This window comes from Apis florea, unplaced genomic scaffold (assembly GCF_048593485.1).
Source record: "Apis florea isolate Af1SG1 unplaced genomic scaffold, ASM4859348v1 contig_3587_pilon, whole genome shotgun sequence".
NCBI classification, from domain to species: Eukaryota; Metazoa; Arthropoda; class Insecta; order Hymenoptera; family Apidae; genus Apis; species Apis florea.
In genome coordinates this window covers 1,099,950-1,115,187 of record NW_028256789.1, presented here as the reverse complement: position 1 = coordinate 1,115,187, position 15,238 = coordinate 1,099,950, and the positions used below count along the sequence as shown (strand labels likewise).

At 42.7% G+C, this 15,238-nt stretch overlaps 1 protein-coding gene across 4 annotated transcripts in view; it reads left to right on the top strand.

The window, feature by feature from the left end:
• The window catches only part of Dll (homeotic protein distal-less), a 74,623-nt gene extending 68,440 nt beyond the window's left edge, over positions 1–6,183 (top strand). For all 4 annotated transcript variants that reach the window (XM_012485066.3, XM_012485064.3, XM_003692602.4 and 1 more), the window contains exons 4-5: positions 808–1,120; positions 1,872–6,183. In XM_012485066.3, coding sequence (XP_012340520.1) covers positions 808–1,120; positions 1,872–1,890 — 332 coding nt within the window. In that variant the 3' untranslated portion in view covers positions 1,891–6,183. The remainder of the gene's footprint in view (positions 1–807; positions 1,121–1,871) is intronic.
• Positions 6,184–15,238: the final 9,055 nt, after the last annotated feature.

The following is a 15,238-nucleotide window of genomic DNA, read 5'->3' as shown; positions in this document are numbered from 1 at the left end:
CGTATCGGTTCTCGGATCGATGCTCGGATCGCCTTAACGAGACGACTTTTGCGCGTTTTAAACGGATTAATCGGGTCAGGGGAAAAAGAAAAGAGAAGAAAAAGGTAGGAAAAAATTCCGTGCAGCTGTTATCTTCGCGGCACGAATGTAATTCACGAATATCGGATCGGAAGATATAAATCAATTAAAGATGGAATCGCCACTGGCACGTAACAGCTCGACAACCTTGCTCATCCACGTATCTAGACTTGGAGATACAACTGGTTCCGATGAGTCGTTAACAAACTTTGTGAAATCTCCGATCTAGGTTTTTCAAGTAATCCTTGAAGTTCCTTCGTTTTTTCTCTTTTCTTCTTCTCTCTTTGTTCCTAACTTATTCCTAAATAAAAATTCGATCCATCTACTTCCTCCTCGAACCACCCACATCCTTGAATCAATCCCCCTTCGATCACTTTTACATTCCCGAAGATTTGCAAAAACTTAATAAATCCACAACCCTCTAGATACAACCCTCTATTCCACCTCCTCCTTTCACCCACCCTTATTCTTAAATACTCAAACTCGAATCAATCCTCCCTTTTCTTCCCCCCCCCCTCCCCTACGTCCTCTACAAAAGACGAGTCCACAACTCCCCTCCCTCCCTCGAACATTTCCTCCGAATCTACGCTAAATCAATCCACGACCCTCCGTCAGGATCATCCCTCTGTCAACTTGGAACGCTCCACCCTCTACCCCTTCTCCGTGCAAGACAAGTCTACATCTTATAGAGGATCGATCACGAACCCCGTTCTCCGTTACCGTTTCCAGGAGGCGGAAGTTCGGTGTCGGGCAGTCCGACGACAGGCTACCTCGGCGGAATGGGAGGCGGCGCGGGGGGTCACACCCCCGGCAGTTCGAGCCCCGGAAGCGAGATGTCGCCTCAGCACAACGAGAGCCCGCCCGCACCCTCCTGGCCGGGCGAGATGAAGCACCATCCGCATCCGCACGCGCCACCGCACACCCACCACCACCCCCACACGCCTGGCCATCATCCGCCGCCACCGCCGCCGCCGCCGCACCACGCGGGCTACATGCCACAGTACTCGTGGTACCAAGCGGATCCTAATCCCGGACTACTCACGTAAGTGACATTTCGCCTCAGTTTCGGTCGAGAAAGAAACGATGAAGTGTCGCGAACGATTGAGATCGAGACACCTGTGTTTCCAATCGAAAACGATATGGGGGAGATGGGATCGTTTCGGTCGTTTCGAATTCCTTTGAATAAACGAAGATTTTTCCTTTTTTTTTTTTTTTTTTTTCGATGAAAATATACGTTTAACACGTTCAACCGGGCGCACTTTTTCGATGCTCGTACGATGGGCGAGCACGAGATGATCGTCTGGCGATTTTGCGTTGAATGAAAGCAATGTGGACTATCGTATGGTACACGCCAGTTGAACGTGTTAAAGAATTATATTAATAAGATTCGATGTCTCGAAATGTAGAATTCCAGAAGATATCGCGATTGAGGGTATCGATGGTGTTGGTATTGTTCGATTCTTAAGTAAATTCATCGTAACGTAACGTTTCGTTATCGGTTCCTTGCGATATTTCCATCGTGAATTAACAAGGATACGAGTAATTCATTTTTTAGATGCGAAGAGAAATTTAAAAAGAAAGATTCGAGAAAATGAATATTCCTTCTTTGCGTTATTGAGGAGACAAAATTCGAACGATCCGCACGCAGATGAAAGATATCGCGATTAAATCGTTATCCCTCGTACGAACGAAGCGAAGAAATGGGAGGGAAAAACCGATCTCGATTCCCTTCCCTCGATTCTCGTTCGAAGGGTTGGGTTCTAATGGCTCGTTCGTCTCTCGTATTTTTTCAGGGTGTGGCCGGCGGTTTAACGAAGATGTCCTTCGAGCTGTGTTCAGGAGGAACTGTTTCTTCGTAGCGCCGCGGACGTGGCAGCGCCCCAAACTGCGAATACGTATACCACCTGTCGGGATGGAATTCACGTTCGATGTTAATAAAAAAGAAAAATGATTTTCCATTCCTTCTAACGACAGCCGCGTGTTCATATCGGCCGGTTTTTGCGGCCCCTCGCGTCTCGGGGCCGTCCGTCGGTTTATCGAGAGAGAATCAAATTCCCCGCGTTCGTGGATCCGATAGAGAATCGATCGTTGAGTCGAGAAACTCAAATTCGAAAACGTTCGACAAAATATATATATATATTCGCCGAGGAATCGTCGCGGAGGAATCACGGACGATCTTGCATCGCGAGACGGCGCGAATTAGGCGCGTGATTCGAGTCGATGGAACGATCGTGGACGAAACGATCTGCGTTTTATTCGTGGAAAAAATGGTGGAAGGGGCGGCCCCAAAGATCGGCGCGCTCAAAACAAACCGTGTGAAGTCTCCTCGATCGGAGATGGAAAAGCGTCTCTCGCGAACTTGCCCCTCGATCGCGGGCGGAATCTGATAGATCTCGGGTGGCGATCGATCGATCTGAAGTAATGGATAGGATTTTAACGATCGTGGAACGGCGCGGGGACAATTTCCGTTCGCTTCGTTAAATGTCAGGATAGCGATCGATGAAAATGGCGGGGAAACGAGGAGGATGGATGGATGGATCACTCGCCGCGAGGATGAACTCCGTCTCCATGGTAAATGTCAATCTGGTGGATGACGTTAGATCGGTCGATTCCTTGGCGACAGTTGGCCAACCGAGGCGGCTGACCCACTTCGTGATCTGGAAGCTGGATCTCGTCGGGCGAAACGAAACGGCGGCAAGAGCGAGAGGGGAGAGGCGGGGAGAAAAGAGGACAGAGCCGAGAGGGACGAACAGAGTGGACGGGAGAGGAGAGAAAAGGAAACGACGAAGGAGAGAGAGGGAATTAAGGGGAAAGAAACAACGTTGCACAAACTCGAGTCGCCGAGAAACGGTCGTTCCTCAAGGCGGTTGGAAGTAATGAAATCCTAATGACATTTTCGTGAGTCAAACGATCTCGGCAATCACGGTGGCGCGGTGTAATCACCGGTCCCCTCCTTTCCGGATGAAGCAACCTAACCAAGGGGACCCTCCTCCGAAAAGGAGCGGAGGACGCGAAGAGATACGCGCGATTTACCACGAAACCCGAGGCCGTGCACAGCCACAGGATGGAAAAAATCATTATCCCGGTCCGACGTCGCGGCGGACAGTTCTGACAAGTGCGTCGGTTCATTAAATTCGTGAAGAAACGAACGTGAGAAAAGAGAAGAATAAAAGGAGGGGGAAGGAAACGAAGAAGAAAAAGGAAACATTCGCGAAAAAGAGATCCTCGGAAATGGGCACGGATGGAACGAACGTTGAAACGTCTGTCCAATTCGCGATCATCTCGTGAAATCTTTCCCCTAACTTCGACTCGTTTAATCGAAAAATTCTCTTTCCTTCGATATCGTTCAACCCCCTCTCTGTTCGTAATTCTCGTATCGAGTATTTCGATCGTATAAACCGAAGAGGAACAGAACGAATTTCCAAGGTTTCACGCCGTTTTTACGCAGTTCCCCGTCGGCCATGCCGGCTCACCCTTTGCCATCTTGCCATCGCGACGACGACTACGACGACGACCACCACCACACCGACACCGATGTTTCCTAGCTTTCAAAGAAGAGACGCCACGAAACCGCAGGAGAGAGAAAGAGAGAGAGAGAAAGAGAGAAAAGAAAAAGAAACGATGCTTGCGGTTTGCAGGGGAAACTGGGAGGGCCGGTGTGCCCCACCGCCTGACCCAAATCCTCGTGTCGGTGCAACAATGGTCGTCTCATGAGAACGCGGTCTTGCACGCTCCCTTTACTTCCTGATTCTGCCTTCTTTTTTCGCCTCCTCCGGAGATCCGCCACCCGTCTCGATTCGTGCACCCGAGGATTCGTGAAACTTGGCGAAAGCTGAGGTCCAAGGAACCTGATTTTTCGATTCGATCTTTTTCCCCGAAGCTTTTCGAACGATCACCATCGATTTGCTTTTTAACATCGTGTTAAAACGGATTCGAAACTCGTACTCGTAATTGCGATAATAATTTAAAATGATAATTGTAAAATCATTTTAGATAATTCCGAGTAATTGTGTGTAATTTATAACAGGATATCGCAAATGAAATTAGATTTGTTATCCTTAAAAGCAATTAATCCGATTAACCTCGTCGTACATTATACACGCTATACTTAATACGCGTTTTTTTTTTTCTTTTTTTCTTTTTCTTCATTAAGATTTTATTCACTCGAGTGATATGAATTTCATAACGGTTGATTAATACGATGATGTTTCTTATCGCGTTCATTAAGAAACAATTTTGATCCGATTATATTTTATCTTTGCATTATCCAGCAGTATTTTATTCATTTATAAAATGCGTGAAAATTAAAAATTATTAACGTAATTCAATTTCAGAAGAACGAACGATTCAATCACGATAGCTCGAATTATTTCGAGACGAAAATTAATCGATAAATAATCGATTAGGGAAAAAACGGAAAAACAAATTGATCGAATTAAACAACAGATCCAAAGGTTCTTTCGACCGAATTACGTTTCGTGATTCCCCGGCAATACCCGTTAGAAATATTTCCTCGAGCGCGCTCGAGCTTTCCCATCGTGAAACTCTCGACATGGGAACAGAGTACAAAGCCAGTTTCACGCCGCTGGACATCTGGAGCCATCGCGTGTTACCTCGAAATCCGCGGGAGAAAGAAAACAAGGCTGGTATCGAGCGTGGTATAGCAATGGAATACGACGCGTTCTCCCTTCGTCTTTCCCCGCCATTTTCGAAAATTCTCTCATCGTTCTCATCCTCGACGCACCTTCGCCGCCCGCGTCACGGTGCACGCCTTACCTGATTCAGCGTGATTAGACGAGAATGTAATTCCTTCCTCGCTGCGTTAAACGAGTGCCGTTACACTTGGAAACGAGACACGCGAAGGGAAGAAGAAGAAGAAGAAGAAGAAGAAGGAGAAGGAGAGAAGGTTCTCGCGCGTTTAGATTCGGTGCAATAAGGAGGCGTGCGCGCGTGCGTTAATAATTTAACGACGAAACAATCTCCCTCGAAGTAGTTCCTAAAGTCGCGGCGTAGAGGCGAGCGGGAAGAGCAAAAAGAGAGAAACGGCGTAAAACGGCGTGTTTGATTCGCGGCGGTACGAGCTGGACGAAAGTGTTTGTCTTCGAGGTGTTTACGCGCGCGCGGGTAATACCGTTATTCCAATTTTTCCTTTTTTTTTTTCTTCATCTCGTCGTCGACTCCTCGAGAGCAAAAATATTAAGAGGAAAAAAGGCGTAGAGGCGAGGGGAGGGGAAAAAAGAAGCGTGCTCCCCCCTTCCTCCTCCTCCTCCTCCTCCTCCTCCTCCTCCTCCGTGATTGTGTTCGTCGTTGCGAGAAGAAACGCGTAACGCGTTGCAGTTTCAGCTTTGTCACGCTTTCGTCGAGTTCGCGGGATAATAGAATAGAACCGGCCGAGGACGAGCGAAACGGACTTTGACTTGGAGATGGAGAGACGCGAACGGGATGAGTGTGAGGCGGAGAGATAATATAAAATGGAGCGTCGTGCGTGAATGAGAGAGAGAGAGAGAGAGAGAGATGCAAGGGGACAAGAGATGGGGATGGAAAAAAAAAAAGAAAGGGAGGAATAGGAGAGACGGAGTCCGTAGAATTTACTAGCGTTACTAGTCCCGGTGCAAGTTGAAACGGGGATCGGATGTGTGCGGCGTGAACAGATTTATAAAAAATGTTCGATCCCCCTTTTCCCTCGTGTGCGTGTAAATATTGCACCGGGGCCCAACCCCCTGTTAGCACGTAAGACGTAAATACAAAATTGAAGAAGAAGAAGAAGAAGAAGAAGAAGAAGAAGAAGAAAAAAAGGTGAAGAATCTGTGTAAAATACGATATTGTGATAAGATGTGTAAAGATATGGGATTAAAGAGAGAGAAAAAAAAGGAAAAAAAAAAGAAAAGAAAAAGAAAGAGAGAGAGAGAGAGAGAGAGGGAGAAAGAGAGGAAGCCAGAGAATCGTCTATATACATATAGGTTAAATAACAACACGGCAGACCCCCAGTTTATCAATTTTATTGAAGTACCCTTGTACGAATATAGATATTACGAGGACTAAAATACCTTAATTATGATTACTATTGTATAAAATATGAATAATAACTAATTAATTCAATTTAAATCGATCGATTTGAATTCACGTGTTCACCTTATTCAATTCAACCAACCCTCCACTCTCTTCACGATTCACTCGTTACTTTTGGAATGAAAATGGCGGCGTTGTTGAAAGTGGTGTTCCGAGGAGAGGAACAGGCGGAGAGGATCGCTCCGTTTCCGAGGAATCGAGGACGCTGCAGAAAACGAAGGCAAAATCCGATGTCCTGACGGTACGTTCCTTTTTTTTTTCTTTTTTTTTTCTTTTTCCTTTTTCTTCCCTTTTTCTCTTTGTTCACCGGTAGCGGACACCACCTGCCGTTCTGGAGGCGGTGTATACGCATGCTCTACTTTTATGGATAACTGTACTCCTATCTCGCTTAAAGCAAGACTATTCCGCGTCTCTCTACACGGTGTCTTCGAAGACTTGGAAAATTCGTGAAATATCGCGAGGTTCAATCGCGTGGAACATTTTCATGATGTTCTCGATGGGTATGAATGGTGTACAGCGGAATTTCCTCTGGTATGTATTAATATTATTCTATTTCGTTGAATAAATTTTACGCAATATTTTTTCACAACTATTATTTTTTCTGATCTGGATCAGGAACAGAATCGAAGAATCTCGACGAGACTTCGATAAATTGTAAGAAAAGAATATCGAAAAATGAATTCTCAGAATCTTATATAATATAGATCGAAACAGGAGGAGAAGTATATCATCGATATACTTTTCAAAAAATATCTCGAAATCGAAACTAAACTTCGCTTAAACTAACGAATCCGAATCAATTTTTCATCTCGTCGTCTCGATAACGAATACTCGAAAAATTGGAGAAAAAAAAAAAAAAAAAGAAAAAAAAAGAATCACATTCCGTCGGAACGATTTGCACGACGTCCACGAGAGAGATTCGATCGATCGTGACTACTTCTCCTCGGCTGCAATCCGAGTTCGGCTGATCGTAATAATCGTGACGATGCTTAATAAGCCAATTACCCATCCGACGATTAAATCGTTCGTTTATCTGGATATTGATTTACGACGAGACAAAGGCCACTCTTCCCGACAAAAGCGGCCATGTTCGGCTCACCACTCACAGTCGTTCGCTACGCGCGACTACGTCGCTTGCTCGTCCGTGCGGCACCATCGGCAGAAAAAGGTGTACCGATGTTACCGATGAATGCGGTGTGCGCGCCTCGGCCGCGGTTTCCAAACGTAAACTTATACTCGGTGAAAAGGAGGGGAGGAAGAAAGAAAGAAAGAAAGAAGGGAAGAAGAACAATCAGGAGCGTGGAAGGAAGTGGGAAAGGGAAAGAGAGCGGTGAAAGAGGGAAAGAGGGCACGACGCGGTGGCACGACAATGCACAAAGTCTCGCAAGACGTACGGGGAAACCTTGCAAGCGGAGGGAGGGGAGACAAAAACCTATAATGGACACAATGGTCGATGGATCCTCTCTCTCTCTCTCTCTCTCTCTCTCTCTCGACTGTATGGGCCTTTGGCTGGATAAGGCGTCGGTATTCATTGTGACGTACCTTCGAAAAGATTACGTCGAGTGGATTGTCTGCTCCTTTTCGTTCCTCTTTTTTTCTTTCTCTTTCCATAAGTGGCGTTTTCTATCCGAGTTGAAACTCGGTGAACCGAGTATATATATATATATATATATCTCGCTTCGTTGTCCATCGAATAGAATGGATTTATTTAAGCGACGCGTCTGGGATCTGGACTTTTGATTAATATCCGAAGAGGAACGATAAACGTGGAAAAAAAGTTGGGAGAGATTGACCGGGAGCTTTTTTCCATTCGAGAAAAAGTGATAGAGAAACGGGGTCAATTGCGGTTTATCCCAAGTTCGTTAGGCTAACGAGCGGAGGTAAGAGGAGAGGAGATCATTCGCGTCAATCGTTAACGAGTACTTCCGAGTCTAATCAAATCCGTGTCGAAGATCGTGTTTCTAGACAAAACGTGGTTCCAAGCCGGAGCGCGCCTCTCGTTTAATTCAACTTCCCCTCAACATCCCCTTTCTGTTCTATTATCCCCGTCTCCCCTCCCCTCATCCTTCTTCCCACCACCTCTTTAATTGCATCGCCGAAGATGAGATCCGAATCTAGAGCCGAGAACAAACACACGAGGCGAGCAGAAAATTAAACTATTAAACTGCTCGAGAAGTTAAGTATCGCGCATCACGATCATCTTGATGTGCCTTCCACCGAACAACGTATTTAGTTGGGCGAGCGAGAGGAGCGTGCGCGCGCTACATTCGTGTCGCTTTATCGTGGACGGAAGATCGGCACGTTGATTCTGATATCGAAATAATTTTCTCGTCGAATTTTTTGAGAATGATATGATGATAAAAATGAAAAGGGAAATTACTCGAGATAATTACGTGGGATAATTTATAATAAATGTAATAAATAATTTATAATAAAAAAAAAAAGGAGGAGAATCGAAAATGGGAAAGAGTGAGAAAGATGGTCGGTGTCGATGATACGAATGTACGCACGCGCGTGTTGGACGGAGAGAATATAGCGCAGTAGGAAAGGGAATTAGTATCGTGCAGGGGTCAGGAAGAGCGAGCCACGGCCTGCTAAGACGGCGGACGATATCGAATAAACAAACGAACGAGTGGGAGGCGGAGGAAGTGGCGGATATTAAGGTCTTCGTGACGGAACTTGGCTCGTATTATAGCGAGCTAAGTGAGGAGGTCTCCTCGTCTGGTCGAACTAATTCTATTATTTCTCGTCCCTTCCTTCCACCACCATGAACCGCCTCTATCTAACCGAGGATCATCGCTGTTAGACCACTCTCTTTCGCTAGATTGTCTTTGGGATGAAGCAGCACCGTGACAACCTCGGTGACAAGTCTCGCTGATAAATGTGTCCTTCGTCTCAATCTTTGCGCTGTAACGAGTATTGTTGTTATTATTATTATTATTATTATTAGGAAAGGGTTGCGAGTCGACTTTCGTTTCGTTCGAACTTTTCATCCGAATTTGTATCGCTGAATACGGAGAGAAATCGAAGGAGTATTAAAGATTATTTAATAGATTAATTAAAATAAAATTTCCAAAATTTGAAAATTATATATAATTTCGACAATATGGAAACAAACGATTCCATCCATCCTCTTAATATTCAACTTGGGATTAAGAGGAATTGGCACGCAAATTCGTCGATACAAAATTTAATAAACGAATGAAAGAAAATGGAATAAGGACGATGGATATCAATAGTGATCAAGTTTCGAAATCGGTGGTCCAGACTCGGGCGAGGGAGGGTGTCGACGGGCAGGAAAAGAGGAAAAGTTAGGGGAGTGAAGTTAGAGAGGTGGTTGAAGCAAGAGGTGGTCAGGTTGGGGTGCCAATTTGCGATTCCACGCAGCAAAAAGGGCGTGGCGGGCTCGCGCATAGGGTGGCTCCTCGTTCGTTTGCGCGACATTGTCGGGCAACCCTAACCTTCTGGCCGCCCCAGCCATCTTTCTCTCTTTGGCCTCGTTCACCGCGTTAATCTCATAATTCTCCTCCATGTGGATGGAAACGAATGAGTTCGGCCTTGAAGGCCGTGGCCGCGAGAAAACACGATGTTTACGAGACGAACGAAAGCGACAGCGTTTCTTTCGCGATAACATCGAGTGGAATTGTTCGAATTGTGGGAATCTCTGTAATCGATCATTAGAATCTTATAGGAATACATTAAACATATTCACGTGGTTGAAATAAAATTAATACATTTTTTATGAGAGGATCATATTGTATCGTGGGATGTTGCAACAGAGAGTTTTTTGTTCTTAAAAAGGGGCCTGAACTCACTAATTGCTCACCTCTGTTTTTTATCAATATATTAAATGAATTTATAATCAACCATTCCTCTTTACTCGCTATATAACTATATAACAATGTTAATTCGTAACGCGATATCCCCCTCTTCGCGTTCTCATGCATCCCATTTTATTCGCTCTTGTTAAACGCTTTTATATTCTCATATTAATTTACAAACGAGGATATTGAATACAAGCTTAAACGCTTATAAGTTATATATCTTGAAATACCTCGCAACCGTGATATTAGAAATATTTCTACCGGTTTGGTTTTCTCTCAGAATAATAATAATTGATAAACCGAATTATAATACCGATGTTTAATTTATAATTATATTTTTACATCTCTTCCCGTATTTCTTCTTCGTTAAATCAAATTTAAATCTCTCGCGGAAGAAACGAGTTTGACTAGTATTTTATATTAATTATAACGTCAAAGTACACGGATACGAACGTTTATCATAAACATAAAGAAGAATAGAAGATGAATTGAACTCGAAAATAAAATTAAATTAAATCGATATCCACGTCGAAGGATTGTCGAATATCGATTTAAAGGAAAAGGAAAAGAAAAAAAAAAAAAAGAAAAAAAGAAAGAAACGATCGAACAAAAATTCGAATCAAATAATCGATCTGGATTATCGAATCATTTACAAGAGGAAGTGCCGTTACTGCCATTATATAACGGCTTTTAAAACGTGGAATTGTCGCGACGCCTTCTGGACATCCAGCTGGCAGGAGTGGCAGGGCGCAACGGGCACAAAGGTCGAAAGGAAACGTACGCGGAACTCCGCCCAGCGTATCGTTTGTCTCGCAAGGGGTTGAAGCCACGTGGCGTGGTAAGACGCCACGCGTCCTTGGCGAATAGAAACGTGGAAAAAAAAAAAAAGAAGAAGAAACGAGGCATCGTCGAGTTGGCATGATCCAACAATCGGTCCTACGACGACGCTCGTTTGCATCATGTTTTTTTCGCTTTCGAATTGACACAATAACCGCGTCGAATTTACATGGAAATGGTAGTATTTATTACCTGGAAACTGTGTGACCGTGCCTCTCGTATGAATATTCAATACGAAATTAAACGGGTAAACGACGTTTCGCACATATTAAATAAGATGTGGCAACAGGAGGAGGAGAAAGAGAGAAAAGAAGGAAAAAAGGAAAAATGATATACTGGATGAGCGGAGCAATTAAAGTCTCGAACGTTGATCGAATGTTTTTTCTTCGAAATTGGAAAAAAATGATACGAAGTACAAGCAATAACACATCTTTGAACAATCTTAATTGCTTCGAATATGAATAATCGAAGATTATGACACGATTGAATATATATTAGTTACCACGATTAGACGAGAGTGAAAAATAACCATATATACGTGTCCATTGAATTTGACGAAAAGATTCAGCGTTTCAAAAAATCATCTGATTCGTCACACTCGTTCTCGCTGAAATCCTCTTCTATTTATACACTCGCCATTGACAAAATCATTATTATCGATTCGCGCGCGATTTAAAACGACGTTGCGCAATAATTAAATAATTTGGAACAATTGTATAGCATATTTGAAAACAACGAAAAATTTTACGAAACAGGATATTATTAACCGTGCAATCGAGACAATTGTGAACGCGAACGGTTTGTTTAAAATTTTCTTTGAATTTTCCACGAATCTGTAATCTTTCGAGATCAATGTTAATGTCGTTCGATTCGAAATTGTAAACGTAGCTCGGATTGAATAAGAACGTCATTATTAATGCGCGAGAAATTTTTTGCGTAAGAAGAAAAACAAGTTGAAGATCTTATATCGACAGTGAAACATTGCATCGATATATGCGAACGTGTAATACATATATCGCTAATCGCATTAATATTCAAAAATTATAATCCGTATATATATATATATATATTTGTTCGAGTTTGTTACTTTGTATAACAAGATCATTATCGTTTTACTTGATGTAAATATTAAATATTTACCACACTTCGTTAATATAAGTTCTTCTCAATGTGATATAAAATAAACATTTAAATTTCAAATTTTTAAATAGGAGTAACGCTTATTTGAAATTGAGATGAGAATTTTTGCGAGGAAATTAATGTGTATTTCTAATGCATTTTGATTTCAATAGCCGTTCCAATAGCTAGTCGGATCAATTGAAAGGTATATTGAAAATAAACAAAGTGGATACAAGCCGATAATTGAAAATGAATCTCGGGTTAATATGAAAAAAATTGTGTGTAAATCTCTGAGAAATCTCGAGTCGTGACAAATGAATAAAGCAATGATTATTAAGTAGGAATAAAAAGGAAAAAAAAAAAAAAAAAAAAAAAAAGGAAAAAAAGAAAAAGGAAAAAATAATGATCGCTGCGTCGCAGAAGGCGGAAAAGAAAAGAATGTCGGATGAATCGGTATAACGCAGAGAGTATATCGGATAAATTGGTTTTTATTGGTCCCCACTGTCCACGGCGACGAGTTATGCGCATGGTGATCGTTAAGGTGATTAAGAAATCACGTGCCATTAACGCTCATTAAGGAGCCAGGGCTAATCCCGACGTATGTATCAAGTCTCGGTCTCCTCCTTGTTTCCTCTGCTCTTACTCCTTCGCCGAATACATTTTCGCTTTTCCATCCTCGTTTAAATTTCCTCGTCGCATCTTTTTTATAAAACGAATTTCACCACACGAATCGAAATCTTTCAATTTCCTTCTCGTTTTCGTGTTTCGTGTCCGAATCGAAGGAAAAAAATGGAAGAACTCAAAATTTTCATCCCCAAAAAATTCTCTCAAACTATATCTCTTCAATTTCCCTTACAATCACGGTGAATCACTGGTAAGTTTAAGACTCCTTTCCACTCCAGCCCAATTAAAAAACACACCCAATTTATCCTCAATTTTCCTTCAATCTTCAATTGAAAAACAATTTCCGCCCACGGAAAAACCCAAAGTCAAACCCAAATTCTCTTTTCCAAGGAGACCTTCCACCCCCTCGTGAAGTTCGGAAGCCCAGAAACAGCGAATTCGTTCGAAAAAGAAGAAAAAAGTCAAGTGTGTCGAACCGATCTGTCCACATCTTTATTCTTTACTGCCGGACGTTAAGAAGGGTTAAGGGGATTAGAGGGGCAAGGCTCGAAGAGGATGGCTCGCCGAGGAGGAAGCCTCTTTCGAAAGCCATGGTGCCACTCCGGCTACCTGTCGGCGCAAAAATAAACAGATTTGAAGAAATCTGTTCATCCCGCGGGACGGTCGAAGCGAATGAATTTAAAGTCCATTGGACGGTGGGCGCGCGTCCGACCCTGTGACCCACTCTCGTCGAGTGGGGTCGGTTGGTGAAAGGGCTGGTGACACTAATCCGACGTTAACGGGCCCAGCGGTGATCTTAGATCTTATCTCTTGGAGGGCGAAATCATCCGTGGTTCTCGATAAAGCCGAAAGAATTTAAATTCTTCCCTTGCTTCGTCCACCCTCCTTGAGAGGAAGGGAGAAAGGGAGATCGAGACGATATCGTGCGTATTATCGAATTAACGGTGTCGGATTGACGGATGAATCTGTTTGTTTTTTCATGCATGTTTCAAGAAGGCTGAACGAGTACGAGTCTATATTACCGAGGGCCAACTTCTTTTGTCGATATCTCTTTTGTCGGGCGACCGCGAACGACGTTAAGAAAAGGCAACATTTCATGTATTATTCAATCGTGAGAGGGAGAGAACGTGTTGTTGTGCTCGCGAGACGCTCTTGAAATTTTTCTTATTCTTGGATGTTCGCGTTGTCTATCTAATTTCTTATTCACTATTTGAGCTATAGTTCTTTTTTTTTCTTTTCTTTTCCTTTTTTTTTTTTTTTTTTTTTCCTTTTTTTATGGATACAACGAGGATACATTACGGTAAAATTGGTGGGGCGTTAACTTAGTTGATGTCTTTGTTGAGATTTGTATTCTCGTTTGTTTAAAAATATATATTCGTTGAGCGGAATGGCAATCATTCGAAGAAGAAAATTTAAAAACAATTAAAATCGTTCTATAGACTTGAAAGAAAAAAAAGAAGCGTTTTCGCGGTTTCATCTGGAACGATCGTAGATCGGACGACTGGAAATCGTATAATCGTGGAATCAAAGGAAAAAGGAAAGGAAAGCTAACGCACGATTACGCGTTGAATAATTGATCGGAAAAGTTGGGCAAGTCGGTGTTCCTTTTCTTTTTTTCTCTTCTTCTTTTTTCTTTTTTCTTTTTTTTTTTTTTTTGGATCAAATCAAAGGAAGGGAAAATCGAAGAAGGCAATTATGTGCAATTCTCCTTTGCTTCTTTTTTTTTTTTTTTTTCAGCAAGCAATTGCTGTCGCACAATCGACATCGAAGATATCATCGGCGTAACCTATTATTCCACGCGGGAGACGGAGTCGTGGGCTCCAAAATAATATGTCATTGAAACAGTTATCTCAATCAATATCTTCTGATAGATAGGACAAGCAAAATAAATCAAAGGAAAATATAGACATTATACTTTTTGCTATTAAATTTTAACGAAAATTTGCAAGATTCTTCACCTTCAATAGCAATGCAATTATATGATAAACAGAGTTAAACGAAGGTAATAAACGTATACACAATTGATAAATTGTCGGATCAAAATCGAAGTGGAAAAGTATACTTAAAAAATCAAATAAAAAAAAAAAAAAAGAAAAAAAACAGAATTACCAAGAGAAATCCTTAAAAGATAAAAATTCTTCGACGTTAGTTCAACAAGAATCTTCATTCTCAACATTTTTATTTATTTTCGCAATCGAAATAAAATCGAAATAAATTTATTTACGTTATCCACGCGCAACACGCGCGTTTGCAGCCTGTTGCGAAACTGGCAAATTTCCTTGAGCGAGCCGCCAGCTGGACTATTCGCGAGCACCAACGGTTCTTCGGGGCGCTTGTAAATGCGAAAAATGCCTGGAGGCCAGTGCCGGCATCGGCGAGTTCACGCCCCCGGTGTCTCGGGCACAATCGCGATCGAGAGGAGGGTTATAAAAAAAAGAAAAAAAAAAAAAAGAAAAAGAAAAAAAAAAGAAAGAAAGAAAGAAAAGAAGCATGCGCGATGAAAAAGCCGACCGGTGTTAGAGTGTAGGGGTACTTTACAATGTGGGAGGACTCGGTGCGCGCCCCCCGTAAGTTTTTTTCACTCCGACATTCCTCCCTCCCTCCCCCTCTCTCTCTCTCTCTGTCCTTTTTCTCTCCTTCGATTTCGCAGCCAACCCCCGACGGTAAGTCGGCCCCGTGCTGTACCG